A 19,991-nucleotide genomic window follows, 5' to 3' on the forward strand; every position below is an offset into this window, starting at 1 on the left:
TCTGGCCTGCCTTGCTCTGGGCAGGGAAAGAGGGAGCCTGAAGACCAGCCTCCAGGGGTGAGAGCAGTGATATGGAACTAGGGATGAGGCTGCATCTGGGAGGGGCCCTGTCTGAACCAGCAGACACCAGGAAGGTGGGGAGGCCACACCTTGGAGCCATTGCCTAGCAGGTGGGCCTTTGGGGGGTCGCTTCTGGGCTTGTTAAATAGAAAAAGAAGTTGCACAGTACTGGCTACCTCAGTGAATTCTCCAGCAGCCCCAAAACATAGTTATCATGGTCATCTTGCTGAAGAGACTCAGAGAGGGCTCATGACAGGTACCCAGTCACACAAGGACTCACGGCCAGAACATGATGAGGGCACTTCCACAGCTTCAAAGCTCATGCTCTTGCTGGAAGCCCAACTGCCTCTAGGAAGAAAGCATTCCGCCCCAAACACACCGCAAAGTGCCTGAAGGGAGCAAACATCTTTGGCAGAAAATGGCCATGGGCTGCTGAGCAGGCAGCTTGGCCAGGACTCGCAGCCGGCCCTGCTGAGTGCGCGGTAGGCTCTGCAAGATGGATGGGGAGCCTTGGAGGGCTGAGGCCCACACCGCTGCCACCGAGCAGTGATTGATGACAGCCCAGCAACGGGAGAAGAGCAGCCAGGAGGCTGCAGGGACGAGGGCGAGGACAGGCCATGAATATTTCAGAGCGACACCTGGGGCTGGGGGGCCTGGCTGGGGTGGGGATGGGGGTGGGGAGGATGAGGCGCTGGGCAGGGGAGGAGGAGGGGACTGGGCTGCGAGCCAAGTTTAGGCAAAGATTGACACCCTGACACCGGAGAGGGGAGCTAGGAGATAGGAAGGGGCTCACGGGAAAGAGAGGCTCACCAGGGGAAGCCTGTCTGGGCCCCCCTTTCTGCTCCTCCTGGGGATGCCATAAATAATGTGTCCACCACCCCAGAAGAAAGGCTGACTTGTCCTTTCCTTCTGGAATTGGCCTTAGCACAGGCTCCGGAGGGGGTTGGGCTGAGCGAGGGGCAGGAGGCTAAGGGTGGGACTGTGGGTCTCAGGAGCAGGAGTCGGTGAAAGGGGCTCTAAGCGGGGCGGGGTGGGGGGAGGAGCGCCATGAACGGGACTGAGAGGTCCAGGGAGGGGAGGGTCTCACTGAGAGGTGTGACCTTAGAAGGAGTGAGGCAGGAGGGCACCGCTGAGCCTGGGGGCCTGTCGGGGAGGCGGCCCTTCGGGTCACCCGGATCCCCGCCTGACCCTCCAGCGGTCGGGGCCGTACCCCGCCAACCTTGCTGGGCAGGTCTGGGCGCGCTGCGCTAAGAAAGGGGCAGGCGGAAGGCCCGGCCCCGGGGCGCGGGTGGTGAGCGTCTCTGTCGCCGGCAGCGTGGCGGAGACCCCGCGGCTGCTCGAGGGCGCGGATCCGGGCCTGGAGTACGCGCCCTTGGACGAGGACGACGGCCCGGTGGACTGCGACTGCCCGGTCGCCTGCTACCGCGGGCACCGGGGGTACAGGTCAGCACCCGCCGCGGCGGGGGAGGGGGAAGGGGAGGGGGGACACCCGGGACCGGCCCTCCTCCCTCACCTCCCTCCCCCTCTCCCCCAGGACCCAGCACTGGTCCAGCAGCTCGGCGTCGCCCCCTCCCAAGAAGAAGAAGAAAAAGAAAGGCGGCCACCGGAGAAGCCGGTGAGAGCGCCGCCTGGCGGGAAGGGTCGGGAGGGCGCGGTGCGGGGTTGAGTCCCGTCCCCGCGGCCCCCGCCCCCCACCCCGTACCCCCACTTCGCGCGACGCATTTGGGAGCCCCACCCCTCGCTCCCCCCCACACTGGCTCCTCACCCTGCAGGGGGGCCCTACCCTTTACCCAGTCCCCTCCCCTCACTGAGTCCCCCCAGTGGCACTCACCCAACTCCAAACCTGGACACACTAGCCCCTGGGTCACAGTCCACCTTCCCAAGGTCCCCTTTCCTCCCTTCCCCAGGGGTCCTGCACTCACCACACCAAGTGTGAGTGACCTGGGGAAGAAGGGTTTAGCTGGGTCATATATGTGGTTCTCCCTCTGTATATCCCCCTCTCCTGTCCTTAATGTGACCCTAGCAGACGTCTGGAGTCCCAGCTAAGTCTGTCTGTCTGTCCTTCTCTTTCCTGGCTCTCAGCAAAAAGAGGAGAGTGGACTCGGAGTGCAGGTCAGTGATAAAGGCGGGCAGGGGCTGGTGGCAGTGGTGGGGATGTCTGTGGGTGGGCAAGACCCCAAGGCCACCCTCCAGCGGCAGGAGGCTTGCCACAAGAGCTGCCAAGGTGCCAGCTCCCTACCCCCCCCCCCCCAGGCCAGAAATCCCACCCCTGGAGCCTCTGACATTTGGGTGTGAAACAGCCCTCACTTACAATGCCAAGGAGGCTGAAGGGTGGCTAGGGAACAACACAGGCCACTGCATCACCCACCCTGAGGGACCTTGCTGACCCTCCTGGCCTCCGTTCACTTTGTGCACTGGGCAGCTGGCTTCAGCTAGATGCCCCAGGTGCCCAGACTTCTCAGCCATGTCTAGCTGCCCCTCCTGCTCCAGAGCACCAGTTCACTAGAGCCTGCCCCCCTGTGTCCACAGCTGTGGGAGCTCCTCACCCCTGCGCAAGAAGAAGAAGAGTGTAAAGAAGCACCGTAGAGACAGGTACCTTCCCTCCCCTGGGGCCTCCCCTCACTTCTGTTGGGCCAGGCCTGTGGCTGTGCAGATTTGTGTCCCCAGGCCACCCCGGACAAGCTCAAGAGAACCCTTTTGTGGCCCTCCAGGTCTGATTCTGGGTCCCGGAGGAAGAGACGACACAGGTGAGCAATGCCCTGCTGAGGATGTGGACAGAGGCTAGTGCCATCCTGCTAGGGACCAAGGCCTAAGGGAAGCAATGATGGGAGGAGGGTGGGGAGGAAGATGAAAGCCAATTGTTTGCAACATTTGCTGGTGCAGGGCCCTAAGAATTTCCACACAACACAGCAGGTCATTATCCAAGGGCTGTGTCTATAGAGGTGTTGGGAAGGGAGAAGCATCAGGACCCCCAATTTGCAGGGAAAGAGCACCCATACAGAAGGAAAGCTCAGTGGGTTGGAGACCTGTAGGCAGGCTGAGGCTAGCAGTGGTGTCTGAGGGATAGCCCCCAAAAGGCCTGACTGCCAGGCCAAGGAGCTGGCCAGCATGGGGCTCTGAGCAGGACAGTGACTTGTTCAGGATGGATTGGGGGTGGGGGGATGAAGAGATGAAAGTCAAGCGCCCTGGCAGAGACTGGGGTGGGGAAAATAGAAAACTCTTAGCATGGAGGGAAGGAAGAGGTAGTGCAGTCATATCCCCATGGCTGGCGTGGGAGCCAGAGCCCCGCCCAGGGGCCCAGAAGAGGGTCAGAGTCCCCAGTCTCGTTCCTGCAGTGGGAATTTGCCCATGGCCACTTGCCAGGTGGGGTAGGAGCCTAAATAAACACCAAAATCCTGATCCTCCAATTTCTCATCGCCCCCCTTCCCTTCCTGGCCTCCTCTCCTCTCAGGGGCCAGTGTGGGCCCCTACTGCCCCCCAGGGGTCACCATCCACTTGCACAGATCCTCTGACTGGCTCCCAGTGGTCCTGAGAAGGACCTAGAGGTGACCTAGGGCTACACCAGCTCCAGATGAGGAGACTGAGGCCCAAAGCAAGCAGCATGAGTTCTAGAACTGAAATCTTTGGCCTCCTGAGCCTGCCCCCATCCACTCTGCTCCTGTGAGAAATACATCCTGTTGTTTCTTAGCATCACCTGGATGTTTGGTCAGAAGAAGGCATCTGTTCAGGGATAGAAGGATCCAGCTGGAATCTGGTGGCGTCAGGGAGGGTGAGGCTGAGGGGTCTACAGGTGTCTAAAACCTTAGACACCTACTAGTAAACTATTCAATCCTTTTGTCAAAGGTAGGAGAAGGACTGTGGGGCCTGCCCCAGGGAGCTGGATGAGATGGGACAGGATGAGGTGGGATTGGTGGGATGGGAAACTTTGGGGGCAGCCCTAGAGGAGAATCCAGAGGACCCAAATGCAGAAAGATCATGCCCAAGGGAGAGTACTTCTTTCCTAACCCCCTGGGGAGCTGGCCCAGAGCTGAGCCACAGTCTGAAGGGGCAAAGAGGTAGGAAAGCTGGGACTCTGCCCTAGGAAGCCCCATCTCAGGGGACCTGGGACCCAGCAGACACAAATGAGGTGTGGAGGGGCCACCCCTTAGCACAGTGACTCATAGAGGGACCTGTGCTAAGACCAGTTCCAGAAGGAAAGGACAAGTCAGCCTTTCTTCTGGGGTGGTGGACACATTATTTATGGCATCCCCAGGAGGAACAAAAACTGGGGCCCAGACTGGCAGCGACTGTGGGACAGGGCTTACAGGAGAAAGAAGGAAGGCTTGGCTGAGTCAAAGGAACCAAAGCAGTGGGGGTAGGATGAGCATGTCCACACCAGTGGGGCTAGGGATGGGAGGCTCAGGTCCCAGACAGGAATAAATCTCAAATCCACACCTTGGCACAGCTCTCCACCGGCCCCCCACCCCACCCTGCCGCCTGCTGGGCTCAGGCCAAGTGCTCATCTTAGCCTCTGCTTTCTGCAGATCTCGAAGCCCCAAGAGCAAAAGAAAAGAGAAGAACAAAGAAAGGAAGAGGTGAGAACCCTTCACCATTCTCTAGCTCCTCCCCCTCCCCCCTTCTAGAATTACAGAATTGGGCCCTTGGAGATAGTTCATTTTGTCCCCACTGCCCAGATGGAAAAAGTCAGAGCCAGAGAAGAAGCCAAGAGCCCTTGTGAGTCAGACACAGAGCAGGAACTGGAACTCAGACCCCTTGCCTCCTAGTCCAGAGTTCTTTCAAGCTTGGCTCTGGTTATTCCCCACGTCCCCTCTACCCCCCACCTCCCACCTCCCACCCCCACCCCCTGTCACAAGAGCACCTGCTGAGGGGTCGGTGAGGTCTTGAGGACCAGGGTTGTCTAGACAAAAGAAGGCCTTTTCCTAATTTCCACAAACGACCCACCTGGACTGGCAGGGCTATTTTGGTGGGAGACTACAGGGGGTGGGGGTTACACCATTGACTACACCAATGACCCTTGGGGAGTTCAGGCAGAACTTGAGTACAGGCTGATTTCTCTCCCAGGCCGCACACAGAGTCCCCAGGTCGCAGGTCCCATCGCCACAGCAGCGGCAGCTCCCAGAGCCCTTCCCTCTCCTCCCATTACAGCGATTCCAGATCACCCAGCAGGTAGGTCCTGGACCCCTGGGGGCAGTCCAGGGGTGGTTTGGCTCAGCTTTTTGCTGGGGGAAGGGAGGGGGACTTGCAGATTGAACACTCCGGAGGGCTGGGAAGGGAGCTGAGGCAGAGGCTGGTGAACCAAACAGCAGTCGGTGGGTGAAGTCTATCGGGAGTGTGCAGGTGCCCACCCACCTGGAAGTGGGCGAGGAAGAGCTTTGGCCTCTGCCCAGAGGCGCCCCACATCCTGAACTGGAAATCGAGGCAGTGTGCGGGCTAGGGCCTCGCTCTCTAAATGCAAGTGAGCGGGCGCATGAGGGGCTGCCTTTCGTGCGGGGGCAGCGGTTCCACTTGCAGAGGGGGCGTCCCACGCCGGCTCCCCCCATCTCCCGTCCCCCCCCCCCCACCAAGGCTGAGCCCCAAGCACCGAGATGATGGGCGGAAGACGGGCAGCCAGCGGTCCAGCGGGAGCCGGTCGCCCTCCCTGTCCGGCGGCAGCGGATGGGGGTCGCCCCAGCAGAACGGCAGCAACAGACAGCGGAGCGGAGCGCACGGGGGCCGCCCCGGCTCGGCGCACAGCCCGCCAGATGTACGTACGCTTCGCTTTGCGGAGGGTTCCCGCGCCGTGCGGGCTGCGCCGCGCTGGGCGGGGAGGGGGGGAGGGGGCGTCACCGCGGGGGAGGGCGCGGTGAGGGGTCACCGGGGCGGGAGGCGCCGCTGCCCCCTCCCGGCTCGGCTCGGCTCGGCTCGGCTCGGCTCGGCTCGGCTCGGCTCGGGGGCGGCCTGGAATGCCTGGTCGTTGCGCCCACCTGGCCTAGCGTCAGAGTGAGGGAGGCCTGCGGGCTTGGGCCAGCCCTGAGCTTGGCGAACTGACGCCCGGAGTGGGGGGGGCGCTTGACCACTGGGGCTCTCAGCCGGTGGGGAAGAGCGCTGAGGAGAACCCGGGGTCTCCGGCCCCCCTCCCCCCTTCCTCCTCCCCCCGAGGCATAATGCGGTGGGAGGGGCATGGACGGTGCTCGGGGTCGCAGTCAGGAGCCGGATTCAAGGGACAGGATCTCCCCTGGGCGTTACTTAGGCCCCCCAGTCTCCCTCTCCCCCACCAAGCCTCCTCCCCACTCCGAGCGTCCCTCCTCCCCCAACCGCCTCACTCCCCCTCCCTCAGAGCCCTCCCCTTTCTCTGTCCCCAAGCCCCGCTGAGCTGCATTTCAAAAGTCCCTGCTCCAAGGAGAGTCTGTCCTTTTCCCCGGGGCCGCCCACGCGTGGACAGATGTCCCCGTGCTCCAACCTGCCTCAAGCGCCTGCCAGTGTACCCGTTACTCCCTCAGAGACTCCACACCAACACCACTCAAATAAACAGCCCCCACTCATCCTCCAGGAGGGGCACGCAGTCCTTGAGAGCCACCAGCAGGTGTGGTGATGGTAGAGGCTGGCAGACAGACGTGCTTGTCAGACTTGCCCAGGTGGCGGGGCTGCACTAGGGGTGGGGGAGCCCTCCCGAGCCCCAGGGGAGGCCCACATCCCCTTTTGTCTGTTGATCTTAGAGTACAGGATAGAGCCCGCTCAGGGAGAGGGGGCTGCAGTACCGGCAGGGGCACTGGGTGGGTCCAGGGGTCTAGGGGTGGGCAGGCCTGCAGGTACCCCCCCCCCCAGAGCCCAACTGTCCCAGACACTTCAGCGGGGAGGGTAGGAGCTGCCCCTCCCCAGACCTCAGGTCTCAGCAGCAAACATGTCCGTGTTGGTCAGTTTCATTTTGATTTTTGGCTGTTTCCTTCACTCCCTTTCTTTTCTCAAACACCCTTACTCCCAAGGCCTTATTGAGGAGAGCCAAAGGCAGCTGACAAAAGGCTCTTGGGCTCAAGGTTAATTTTTGTTTAAGGACATTACCTGTTTCCAGACTGCCACACTTGGACAGAGTGCCAGGCTCCTTAGATCCCAGGGACCCGGTTGGGCCACATAGGGAGGATTACACCAATGACCCAGGATCTGTTCTGGGAATGGGAGAGGACACATGGAGGTAGCTGAACACAGCCAGGGCAGAGACCTGGTGCCACAAGCCCCAGAGATGATGGATCAGTCTGGGAAAATTCATTCCCCACCCTCACCCCCCGCCATGGGCACAGAGCCAGAGCCCCAAACACCATCTCAAGGGAGCTCCTCATCCTTCTAGAAAGGCACAGAATGCAGCCAGGGCTGATAGGGAGCTCCACATCCCACCTCTGGTCCCCTCCTCTCCCTGGGCATTAGGCCGCCATGGGTCCCTAGCATGTACAGACAGAATGGCCACAGCAGCTAAAGTAGACCCCAGGAGAGAGCACTCAAGGAAGACAGCCCAGCCTCCAGCCTTGGGGAGGATGCTGCCTCAGCAGCACCCAAATCTTGACTCCCTCCCAGGATGAGATTCCATTTTGGCACTGCCCTGGGAGTTTCCTGAGAGATACCACTTTGTTACTCCTCTCACAAAGCATGCTCCCCAAATCCTCTCCCTGCCCTCGGGCCCTGCGAGATCTGGGACCTCAGGACATCCAGGCCTCTCACCTGTACCTCCTGGGAGGTGAGATGGGAGCGGGACCGTAGTCTTTTGCCATTCACCATAAAAACGTCTTTGGGGACCAGTATTGGGGGGACGGGGGTAATTCTTGGATGCTACCTTAAAAAAAAAAAAGAGAGAGAACAAACGGGGGGGGGGGGAAAAAGAACAGCTCACCATTTTTAATCCCGACTATGTTTTTGCTTGTTTTTTTTTAGCCTCCCATTTGAACCGTGGTAATATTGTGATTCCATTTCTTGTTTAGTTGGCAAGGGAAGAGGGTGGGGAAGTTAATGTAACTTTTCCTGTTATTTTGTTTTTGTTTGTATTTTCTTTTATTTTTTTCTTTCCTTTGGTAATGTACAGAAATGCAAACTATCTCTCTGGTTTTTTGTTTGTTTGTTTGTTTTCCTATCTTCTGTGTTGTTCTAGAATTTTGCTTTTGTGTGTGTTCCTGTGGGAGCCTCTCCTCCTAATGCAGAGATGGGTTTTGAATCTCAAGTGAACATTAATCGTATACATATCTCTATAGACTTGTTCTTTTTTCCTTTGTAACCAGAATTTAAAAGGGAAGATAACTCTTAAAAAGTGACTCTCACACCAACAGCTCCTGCCAAATCTGCAGCAGCAGCCAATCCTCTCCTCGACCCCAGGGCAGGTGCTGGAACTGTCTCAGCTCTTAAATGAACAGAAGTGGCCCAGATTATTCTCCCAGGTCCCTATCTATAAGGAACCTTGGAGTGAGGCTGGGAGACCCAGGGAGGAAGAGTTGTCCCAGGTCACCTGAGGAGCATCCCAGGCCAGGGAGCACCCTGTGTCTCCCCGGTTCTGTCTAGTATAAGGTGGCTGGGCATGACAGGGACAGGTTGCTGAGCACCTTCTGTGCCAGGCCTCAGATCCTAGAGGAGGGAACTGTACACCCCTGAGATTGCTTAGCTCAGGGAGGGCCTCAAGGCCAGACACTCACAGGCAAGAGAAGTCCATCCCCATTGAGACTAAAGCCAGATGGGTGCTGGTTCCCAACACACCTCTGTGTTGTTCCATCCCAGGCCAGGGTGAAACGCCCAAGGGATTTCTGGGTTCTGCTATTAACTGTCCCCTGCAGCTCAGAGAGGTCAAGTGATCAGCTCAGGGTCACACAGCTTTTAAGAGTAGACTCAAAAGGAGACTCCAGCCTTGTAAGCTCAAGACTACCAGCCACATCCAAGATATGGAGAGAGTGCTCAATGGAAAGCACACTCTGGGAACACTGATTAAGAGGAGGAGGATTCGGGAAGCGAATGCTGATTGTCTCAGCTCCTGCCTTCCCCCTGGGAACCCCTCCAGATGTTGATGGCACACTCCCAGCTCTCAGCTCCCTGGCACTGGGATCTGCCCACACGGAGACCAGGGTGTAGGTGGGCCCCGCCTCCAACAACCCCAATTCTATATGAATGCTGCCTCAGCGACTCAGGGAACCCTATGTCCTCCCAGTTCACACACATATAGGGACAGAAATAGTGAGGCAGAAAGGGAAGGGGGCCGCTCAAGGTCACATGATTTGGGATGGGGATCTGGGAGAAGTAATAAGATGCTGAGCCCAAATTCCAGAAAAGGCATGCAAGGTTTAAGGACTTACAAGTAGCACCTTTGCCTTGGCTCCACTTGTCCCTGGCATTGGAAGTGTCAAGGGAAGGAAGCCTCACTGTTGGGTGAGTGGGGCAGAGAAGATTCCTGAGCAAGGCCCCTATAGGCTCTCTCTGGCCTCTACCTTTGGCTCAAAGTCCATCACAAAATGGGCAGCCTCGGGTGACTCCAAGAAGAGGTGCCATGGCACTGCCTGGGCTGCCCCATCCCAGGCCTCCTCCTGACTGCTCGCTGGGAAAGAGCAGTGACCACAGGTGGAGGGAGGCCATCAGAATAGGAAGGGGCATCTTGGCATTTCTTCCAGGATGAAGCCAGAAGACAGGAAGGATGAGTTTTCCTAAAATGATGCAGAAGCCCCTGGGAAAGTGGCAGATCCGGGTCTCCACACTGAATCTGTGGTTGCCTTCCCTTTTAAATGCAACGATCTTGTCACCCCATCTATCCACTCTGCCTTGTCCAAACAGCTTGTCTCTCCTTTTTCCTTCTGGACCTACCTCTCTCTATCCCCTGCCTGTCTGTTTCCTTCTGCCTTTGTTTCTCTCTCTTTCTCTCTCTGTCTCTCTCTGTGTGTCTCTGTCTCTCTCTCCATCTCTCCCCACAACATGGGCCTCTCTCCCCATGCTGCCAGCCCCTCTCAGTAGCCCACCCTCTGGTTCTTGCTTCCATCAGCTGCTTCCTGCATGCCCTCTGGAGGTTTTCTGTTGTTTAAAGAGTTAAAGAAAGCTTGGCTATTGGAGCCGTGGGTTGTCAAAAAAAAAAAAAAGGCAAACTAATAGCTGGCAAACTAATAGCTGGGCAGGAGCCCCTGCCCATCCCTGGGACTAGACCAAAAGCCACACTGGCTGCACGAGTGCCAGTTCCCGAGGGGGAGCACAGCTTAGAGTCACTGTCTTCCCCCCTCCCTTCTGCATTCCCAATGCGGAGACCTTCTTTTCTTTTTTATTATTGCATTCCTGTCCCTGACCACTGAGAAGGTAGGTATCCCAGCTCAGCTGTGCGCCCGCTCGCTCCCATCTCCAGATAAGCCCCGCCACTCTGCTTGGTTTGAATGTGGTTTTCTCTCTCTTTCTCTTGATCTCGCTCTGGTTGGTTTTCTCCCCCTCTCCTTTTCTTTCTTTATTTTAGTGACTACTCATTTGTAAACTTGCATCTTTCTCCAAATGAGCTACAAAGCTATGTTTTCTGGTTTGTCATTTGGTTTTCTTGACCTCCCCTCCACTTCCCACCCTGACAATGTTTCTGGTTCATTTTCCCCTTCCTGTCCACTTCCCCTGCTCCTCCTGACTCTCCCACCGCAACCCCTGCCCCCCACCACCACCACCAGCCCCCTCCATTCCCTCTCTCTCTCTCATTTTGTTGTCCGAATGCATTTCTGTGTGGTTAGCATTCCAAATTTGTGTTCCCTTCCTGAACTGTATGCTACGGTTGAGCCAATTTGATTTCTGTTGTCTGGAGTAGCTGCTAAGCACCCCCGCCCCTCTCCCCTGCCAGCCCCTGGGGCCCATTTGTGCAATAAGCAGTGGTGGAGGCACCTGTGCCAGGCCTCTTGACCTCCAGATCCTGGAAGAAGTTCTGGCTGAGGCCAGGCCTGAGGAAAGAGCCCTCCAGGGCCAGCTGTCCTGGTAGCAGGTAGAACTTTAGGTTGGAAGCTCCAGACTCTGGGGCAGCAGCTGGCACCAGGGCTGGACCTCACATCTCTATATTTTGGGTGTAATGGTAGCTGAACTTCAGAGGACCTGAGCTGGCACTGGTCTTGGAGGACCTACTTGGCAAAGTTTCTGTGGGGCAATTTAGGGGACAGAGGGGACTCTCAGCTCACAACCCCCCCCCAGCCTGGACCACTACCCATCCCAGACAGGGGCTCCCTCAGGCCCCAGCACCCTTCTGTCTTCTGAATTTGAGTTTAACATTCAGAGTGAGTCAGAAAGGACAGTCAGTAGGGGCTGGGTTTCCCCAAGGTGTTGGAGCCTAGGTCCTGAGACTTGCGACTCCCAGCCCAGTTCTCATCCAGTCACAGTGAGGGTACACAGCAGCAGTAGGTCCTCAGGGACCCTGCCTCTCCATCCCTGCTCTTTAAACTGTTTTCCTGTTGCATCCGGGAGTAGCTACAGAAGTTTGACATCTCAGCCCTTGTGAGGCTTCAGTGGGCTTCCATTCTCACCTTTGGGAAGAGAAGGCCTGGCTCTTCATCCTCCCCTCCCCCCATGTGGATCCCAGGGGTAGGCGGTGAGGAGCTCACCCACTTAGAACATTGCTCATCTGTAAGTGGTGTTGGGAAGACAGACAGGAAGTTCTTCAGGAAGGGAGAAATCACTGTCGGTCCCACAGGGAAACTGTGTCCAGCTTGATGGGAGGAGTAGAGGCCCATCTTCTGGGAGGACCTGATTTGACCAGGGACCCAATAATGGGATCCTCAAATGCTGAGTTAGAGGAGGTAGTTATCTGAGGCCTGGGGGGAGCAAGGGTAAAGCATGCCAGATACGCATTGTTCTGGTCCTTAAAAATACCAGGATTGGGCTAGCGCATCATCTCTCGCTACTCTTTCCCATTGTCATTTTCCCCCTCAAAAATTTCTTACATAGGCAAAAGAGAAGATAGCAGATAGCAAGTGGTACCAAGGAATAGAGGGACCCCTAGAAGCCTGGCTCAGAGACAGGCAAGGTGCAGAGCACTCACTCATTTGTTCAGGTACCCACGAACCCATACACACACACACACACACACACACACACACACACACACACAAAGTCGGCACTTCCTGAACACACTTCCATGCCAGGCCCTGTCTGAGTGTCCATGCCTTGTGAGAGGCAGGCTTCACCTGGGTTTGAGGCCCTCACCTGCCAGGCTGGAGGATAGTTAGAGAGGAAAGCTGAACTGTGGATGGGGAGCTCTGCTCAGCACTAACACAACCTGGCACAGTCCCTACTGAAACAAGGCACAAGGGATCAAAGAGGAACGCACCTGACTCAGGGTGAGGGTCAGGCAGGAGAGACTTCATGAAGGAGGTGGTATTGAGCTGAGGGCCTATAAGCATTAGCCAGGCTGTGGGGTGAGGCGGTAAGGGCAGGGAAGGGGAAGAAGGAACAGCAGTCACAAGGAACAGGCTTCTAGAGGAGATCTTAGGAGGTCCCTGGTACAACAGTCCTGTCTAGCTATGAAATCCCATGGTGTCTGGACTTGGATCTCCCTAAATTCCTGGGAAGAAAGAGACCAAGCCAGTCTGAGGATGAGGCTCACCCTCTGGCAGGATCATGGTGACCCTTTCTCCAGGGAGGAATGGGGTGGATAAGGCCGTGAGATTGGCCATAGGAGGCCTCCCGAAGGAAGGCACTATCTGCCATCCTGCCCAACAGTATCTTCCTCCCATCCTGCACCATCCTGGCATGTGGGAGTGCCCAGACCTTCCTGCACTGCTCTGACCCCATGCATCTGTGAGGGGACTGTAAGTCACATGTGCTCTCAAAAGAACCTCTCAACCCCTATTCATACCCATCCAGCAAAGACCCCAGTTATCCCCACTTTACCAAAGGGGCGACTGAGGCCCACAAGAGTTAGGTCACTTCCTGAAGGTCTCACAGCAAACTCATATCAGGGCTGATTCCAGGGTGTTCCACTTTGCCAGTTGCTATCATCTGAAGCGATCATCCAGCACTTGGCTTGGAGGAAGGGAAAGGGTTCGACTCTGAGGCTCACCAGGTGGGAAGTGTCCAGATGAGCAGAGGGGATCTGACGCTGAGGCATGGGCCTCAGCGATTGGGGGTAGCAGCATGACAGGGGTGGACATCCACCCAACCCAGACCCGACCCGTTTTGTTCCTAACATTCCTGCCACACCGCCAGCCCAACAACAGTGGGAAGTAGAGAGGGCCCCCACGGTGCCTGTGGGAAGGAACATGGAAGACCCCAGTGTCCTTCTCCCACTGCCTCTCTCCTGAAGTCAGAGAAGATGGCGCAGATCCAGAGTCTAGGTTAGAGCCAGGCAGGGTTCACAGCCATGTCCTGACACCCCCCTCCTACAGTTTAATAATATTCTCCCAGTTTGCCTTGCTGCCCATCCCCCTCTGGCCGCAGTACTAGCAAGGGCTTCTTAAGGGCAGGGTCCAGTGTTTCCTGGGTATGTATGGGTCATTATGCCTTGGTTCCCAGGGCTCCCCCACCTAGTATCTGTGGACAATCCAGGAGATAGGGAAGAACTTGGAAATGTGAAGATCCTGGAGGTTTCTTTCTCATGTGCCTCCTCTGGTGGGAAAAGGATGCTGAATGAGAGAACCTAGTGCTGAGGGCTTGGGAGCTGTAGGCACTGACCACCTGCTGGGGTGGAAGGGACATGTGTCAAGGGAGCCAGAGATCTCCCCCTGACGTCTGCTGAGAATGGAACTGCCATCTCAGAGGGGCAATGGCTAGTTAGCCCAGTTCACATGTCTTCTAGCTTAGAATGAGGAGTGAGCTGGTGATTAGGAGAGTCTGGGTGCTCAGAGGGGCACCTCAGTACCCAGTGACATCCACTCAAAGCCCAAAGGAAACACGGGCTCTCCCAGGAGGCCTTCAGGGCCCATTTGACTCTGGACAGCTGCACACACCTGCTACAGCTAGTGTTCATTGGCTGCTTCAGCCACCAATCACGAGCTCTGTGCCTTTCCACCAATGAGACTGACTTCTTGGTTCTGCCTCCAAGCCCTGGCTGGATCCGGGCTTGCACAGAAAGGCCTTGGCCCCACCCTGCCTCCTGCAGGAAGCACCAGGGTTGTGTGGAGGAAACCATCTTGCCTCCAGTTTCTTGGTAGCTAGGTGCCCTGAGGGGTGGTAGTTGGTTTGTTGGCTCATCCAAAGAGCCTGCTAAAAAAGCTTGGCCCCGACCCTGCCCCTCTTTTAGGACTTCCTGGTTTGGCCCCCTACCCTTGTAAAGACGCTTATTCCTTCCTCAGCAAAGGGCATCAAGGCCCTACTAATGCCAAGTTCTATGATCAAAACTGAGTTTATAGAGCTGAATCCAAAAACAAAAAATCTGCCCTGGAGGTGCTCAAAGCCAAGTCGGTGCTGGTGATTGGGGGTGGGGTAGGAGTGGGGGACAGCTTTCCAAACAGATGAGTGTAATCAACTGTTATCAGATGGAAGCCCAAGGACAGGAGGAGGGGTCAGTTCTGTGACGGGAGGAGGATGGAGAGGGTGGTCAGGGTGCACAGAGGATCCTGGAATAATTGCTCTGGAAGGGACTTCAGGAAGCAAAGCCCAACCCTCTCATTTTGTGGATGGGGAAACTGAGGCCCAGGATGGGGAAGTGACTTAGCCAGGGTGACTCAGTGAGGTAGTAGCAGGCTCTCAGACCCCCTGGTTGCCAGCCAGGGCCCTTTAGATGGTACCAGGCTCCGTTTCTGGTTTTCTGGATCCCAACCCTTGTGTCCTAACTGCACTTTTGGAAAAACATTTGACATCTCTATCCGACAGTCACCCAAGAGGTGCCTGCCCAGGCCCGAGGAGCCGGGCACTGCCAGTCCTTCCTCCAGAGGCGGTGTGGCCTCCTCTCGGCCTAGAATGGGGTGGTTGCGTTTTTCTCTCTCTCTCTCTATCTCTCTTGCATTTTTGTGAATCTAATGATGAACTTACGCTACCACACTTTTCCCTTCTCTTACACATCTTACCTACTAAAGGAGGAAGTGCCACTTTATTGGTAAGTGGACGTTAACCAAGAGGGACTTAAAAAAAATCAGAACTTTAAAAAAAAAAAAAAGGAAAAGAAAAGAGAGAAACAGAAAGACAGTCGGGTGCTACTGACAGCTCCACAGGTCTCTGCAGGGCCGGAAAACAAAGAAAGAAAAATGTTAACAGAAAAAAAAAAAAAAAATGTCAGTTCCCCCAGGAGTTCAGACATTGTTTTTTGGTTTTGGTATCTAATGACATTTGTGGATTTTGTTTTTTATTTCTGTTTTTCCTCCCTTTCTTCGGTTCAGTTTTGAGTTCAGTTGTCCCGCCCCGCCCCCACCCCCCATCTGTGTGCCGTGTGCCCCCACCATCCCCCTCACCCCCCCCACGCGCTGGGGGGGGCTTGGCCTGGGGGGGCTGGCCCTGGCCCGGCCTCCCGGTGCCCGCCCTCTCTCTCCTCTCTGCCGGGATCGTCCGTCCCATCGGGGGCCAATGCCAGCCCCCGTGCCCGTCCTGGAGCCCCCCCTCCGTTTCAGCCCCCCTCCCCTCCACCGCTCCGTCCCTCCTGTGTTTTGCATGCCGAGAACCTTGCATGAGCTGCACTGTTGAGGCCAGAAGGTGGACACTCAGGAGAGGCAGAGGCAGGGCAGGCGCGGGGAACCGTGTGTGCGATGCTCCGGGACTGGCAGCCCCCGGCCTGGGCCCGGTGAAAGCCCCCTCTCCTTCTCTCCCCCCACCCCACCCACCCGTTCTCTCACCCTCGACCTCGCTGCCTTCTCTTGGTCTGTCCTCTCTCGGCCTCTCCCTCTCCTTTCTCTCTCTCTGCCCGGCTCCGTCTTGTCTCTCCGCTTCCCTGACTTCCCCGGCCCTGCCTCTGCCTCTCTCTGCTCTGGACTCTCGACCGCCTCGCTTTTCTGTCTCTGCGGGCTCTCCCGCCCCGCCTCCGTCTGCGCCTCCGTCCCCTCTCCACCCCCTCCGTGCCCTCTCTGCCTCTCTCCCCGTCAGAAGCCCAGCTCGCCCTCGCCCAGGGCCCGCGACCAGGCGGAGGCCGGCGCAACCACGCCGCCCGCGCGGGGCAAGGAGAGCCCGAGCCCGCGTTCGGCGCCGTCGTCGCAGGGCAGAGGAGGCCGCGCGGCGGGCGGGGCGGCCAGGCGGCGGCGGCGGCGGCGAAGGCGGCGGCGGCGCTCCCGGTCCTCGGCGTCCGCGCCCCGCCGCAGGGGCCGCCGGCGCGCCCGGCCCGCGCCGCCCCGGGGCTCGTCGCGCTCGCTCAGCAGGGCCCGCTCCAGCAGCGACTCCGGCGGCGGCGGCGGCGGCGGCGGCGGCGGCGGCGGCGGGGGTGGCGGCGCCCCCGGCCCGGGACCCGAGCCCGGCTCCGAGCGAGGCCACGGCGCGCACGGGAAACGGTGAGCGGCGCGGCCCCGGGTGCGTCGGGCGCCCCCTCTCGGTCCCGAGCATCTGCCCCGCCCTGCTGGCGAGGAACACTTGCCCCCACCCGCCGCCTCCGTCCCAGTGGAACACCCTACCCGCACTGACCCGCGTCCCTCCCCACCGCACACCTCCTCCCCCACAGCCCTGAAGACCTGCTCTCGGCCCGCTCCTCTCCCCCACGCCCCCCGCCCGGACTACCCGTCCTGCCCCCCGAGATCCCTCTCCCCCGGTGAAGCACCCTTCCCCCCCGCCGCCCACTCACCCCTCTCCTTCCTCCTCAACAAGCCCTCCCTTCCGTGATCACGGCCCCCACCCAGCGATCGCTCTCCCTCCCACTGGTCATCCGCCTTCCCCACTCACTGAGGTCCCCCTCCCTGAGCGCTCTCTCCCCACCAAGGAGCCCTCCCTTCCCCACAACGATCACCCTCCTCCCCAAGAGTCCCCCGCTCCCCATGATTCTCCTCCCATTGAGGAGCACTCTCCTCCCTCATTTGCCCGCCCTCCCTGATCACTCTCCCTACACCGGGAACACTCTTCCACACTTGTCACTACCGCACACCCCCACCCCCACCCCCACCCCCGCGCCTTCCCTCCTCCGGAATCGAGTTCGGCTCCAGCAACTCACGCACCACTTCTTGCTCATCCACACCTCCTCCTCCATAGAACTCCCGTACCGAGTCCCTGGCCCTCCACGGAGCCCACTTTGTCCCTGGCTGAGTCCCTGTCGCCGTGCCCCCCTCCAGGGCTAAGGAGCGGCCCCCGCGCGCCCGGCCGGCCAGCACCTCCCCGTCCCCGGGCGCGCACGGCAGGCACGGCGGCCCGGAGGGGAAGAGCTCGTCGCGCAGCCCCGGCCCCCACCCGCTCTCGTGGAGCTCCAGCCGCTCGCCCTCCAAGTCCCGCTCGCGCTCCGCGGAGAAGAGGACCCGCAGCCCCAGCCGCTCGCCGTCGCCCAAGAAAACCTTGAGCCGGTAAGTGCGGGCCCGCGGTCCGGCCGGGGGCAGGGCGGGGCGCGGCGGGGCTGGGCCCGGGCGAGCCAGCCGGGCCACGTGGCTCACTTCGGCCGGGCCCGCAGGGACAAGGACAGCGAGGGCCGCGCGAGGCACGCCGAGGCCGAGGCCGCCCGCGCCCGGCGCCGCTCCCGCAGCTACTCGCCCATCCGCAAGCGGCGCCGGGACTCGCCCAGCTTCATGGAGCCGCGGCGCATCACCAGGTACGAAAGGGCCCGGCTAGGCCACAGGAAACCCCTGGGGGACGGACGCACTGAGCCTGGCGCTGGGAGGTGGGAGGGAAGGGGAGGGGAGGTTCCCGGGAGGGAAGAGGGCCTGGAAGAGGAGAGAGGTGAGAACTGGACGTGTTGAGGAGCGCAGGACTGAGAAGCCCACAGCGGGGAGGGGGCTGTGTCCTTGGGTCTGGGTGGGCAGCCGCAGGCATCGACCTGAGCTCCCGAAGATTCCAGCCAGCCATCCCTCCTGGAGCCCCTCCCTCTTTCCATCCTCCCCACATCCATCTCCTGGCAATGATGTCTCCTTTTCTCCTTCATCTCAAGGTCCAGCCTGCAGAGTGGCCTGTGGCCGGCCTGGGGGCCGGGTGGACCCCCTCCCCACAGGCTGCAGGGGAGATGCCCATGTGAGCTGATCTGGCTCTGTTCAGCTGTCATCTGTCTGCCTCTCCTTTTGTCACTAACCTCACTGTTCACCTCCCAGCCACCCCAGGGTGGGGGAGGGAGGGATTCGGAGGAGGGAGCACCAGCAGCCTGCTCTCTGGAGCAGCTGTGGGAGGTCTCATCCCTTCTACTCAGCCCTGCCCCAACCCAAGTCCAATGGGGCTGTGTGGAGGGTGTGGGAAAATACTGCAGAAGCCACCTCAGAGTTTCTGTGCCAGGACTGGAGGGTGTGGGCCTAGGTATCCCTGTGAAATTATGGTCTATGTTTGTGGAAATCAGCCTGAAGCCCTAGACCCCTGACTTGGGGTAGAGGGCTCTGCCACAGGCCCTGATGGGCAGGCTACCTTGGGACATTGGTGTGTCTCTCTGGATCTGGGTTCTCATGTCTGCACAATAAGCAGGGCTCCCTGAGTGTCTTTTCAGCTCCTACATGGACTGATTCTCAAACCAACCCTTCCAAGTCCTTGGTGATACAGATTGTAGCTGAGGGAGGAAAAGGCATTACCTTCTCCCCTCAGCCCAGAACAAGAGGCCAGATGGCCAGGATTGGGACACTCCTTCAACTGGCCCACACCTCGCCCATAGGCAGAGGGTCCTAGAGGACTGCCCTGCACCTTCCACCTGGCACCTCCCTCAGCCCCTTTCCCAGGCTGCCTCCTCCTCCTCCCACTAACGTACACCTGTTTTCTTCCTCAGAATTAACCCCACGCCATGGGGCACTGTTGCTTCCTTAACCGCTCTCTTTTCTTTTCTCTGGGTCACAGCCTCCTGGCTTCAAACTAACTCTGGGCCGGTGGGAGGTAGTTGAGTGAGGAGCAGGGGCCAGCGGGACTGGGCTGGGCCTTGGGCATGGGCAGCAGCGGCCAGGGGTCTCCTTCTTGTTTCCTTGAAGTGACCTGACAAACCCAAACTCAATTCTGGGGGGGGAACAGAGAAGCAGGGCTGGACTATATCCACAACCCTTTCCATGCCCAGAAACCACAGCTTAGCTTCGTTGATGGGAGCTGTTTATATTTAAGTTTCACTTATCCGACAAATATTTATTGAGCATCTACTCGGTGAAGCAGAGACTTGGTCCCCTTTCCCTGAAGACAAGGGGAGGAGAAAATGAAATGACCAATGGAAATTGGCAAGAGACCACTGAGTGTCTGATCCTTTTGGGGCAGGGGGGCACTCCAAGCCAGAGCTCAGGGGAAACTGAGGCAGGGAAGCCCTGGCCACTGCTGGGGAAGAGCTGGGGCCTGAGTGAGGGCCAAGACAGAGCTCAGGGTGGAGCTCAGGGACTTGAATGGCCTATAATCAGCTTTTCCCTCCCGGCAGTGCCCGGAAGCGTCCCATCCCCTACTACCGGCCCAGCCCCTCATCCTCCTCCAGCTGCCTGAGCAGCGACTACTCAAGCCGGAGCCCCAGCCGCAGCCCCAGCCCGGGCCACAGCCACGGAAGCTACAGCAGCCGCAGCCGGGGGACCCGCAGCCGCACGCGCAGCCCCTCCCGGACCCCCAGTCCCAGTCCCAGCTATCACAGCCGAAGCAGCTCAGAGAGTGGGGGCTTCTGAGCCCAGACAGACCCAGCTTGATGCCCCCTGGCATAGGGCAAGGCAAGGGGTCAGGCTCCAGGGCCTGTGAGGGGGCCTGCACCCCACCGCTCAAAGAGGTCCCTGGGCCAGGGAAGACCTTGAGGGTGGGTGCCATGCAGCTGAGGAGGAGCTGGGGTTCTGCTGCTTCTAGAGGGTCCCCACCCCCACCTCCTGCCTGCCCACCACATCCAGGGAACAAAGAGCCGTTGCGAACACAGGGATCACCCTGTCCCCCTTTCTGCTTGATGCCAGCTAACCAGGCTGGGGACAGCTCAGTGGACCCAGGGACACCTCGGAAGGTGCCAGACCTGGGAG

At 59.0% G+C, this 19,991-nt stretch overlaps 1 protein-coding gene across 1 annotated transcript in view; it reads left to right on the top strand.

Moving 5' to 3' along the window:
• SRRM3 (serine/arginine repetitive matrix 3) overlaps positions 1 to 19,774 on the top strand; it is a 53,361-nt gene extending 33,587 nt beyond the window's left edge. Inside the window, exons 4-15 of the mRNA XM_041746879.1 lie at positions 1,375 to 1,503; positions 1,595 to 1,675; positions 2,143 to 2,172; positions 2,590 to 2,652; positions 2,772 to 2,807; positions 4,584 to 4,634; positions 5,122 to 5,226; positions 5,626 to 5,803; positions 16,015 to 16,412; positions 17,181 to 17,405; positions 17,510 to 17,647; positions 19,421 to 19,774. Coding sequence (XP_041602813.1) covers positions 1,375 to 1,503; positions 1,595 to 1,675; positions 2,143 to 2,172; positions 2,590 to 2,652; positions 2,772 to 2,807; positions 4,584 to 4,634; positions 5,122 to 5,226; positions 5,626 to 5,803; positions 16,015 to 16,412; positions 17,181 to 17,405; positions 17,510 to 17,647; positions 19,421 to 19,655 — 1,669 coding nt within the window. The 3' untranslated portion in view covers positions 19,656 to 19,774. The remainder of the gene's footprint in view (positions 1 to 1,374; positions 1,504 to 1,594; positions 1,676 to 2,142; positions 2,173 to 2,589; positions 2,653 to 2,771; positions 2,808 to 4,583; positions 4,635 to 5,121; positions 5,227 to 5,625; positions 5,804 to 16,014; positions 16,413 to 17,180; positions 17,406 to 17,509; positions 17,648 to 19,420) is intronic.
• Positions 19,775 to 19,991: the final 217 nt, after the last annotated feature.

This window comes from Vulpes lagopus, chromosome 3, assembly GCF_018345385.1.
Source record: "Vulpes lagopus strain Blue_001 chromosome 3, ASM1834538v1, whole genome shotgun sequence".
Classification (NCBI taxonomy): Eukaryota; Metazoa; Chordata; class Mammalia; order Carnivora; family Canidae; genus Vulpes; species Vulpes lagopus.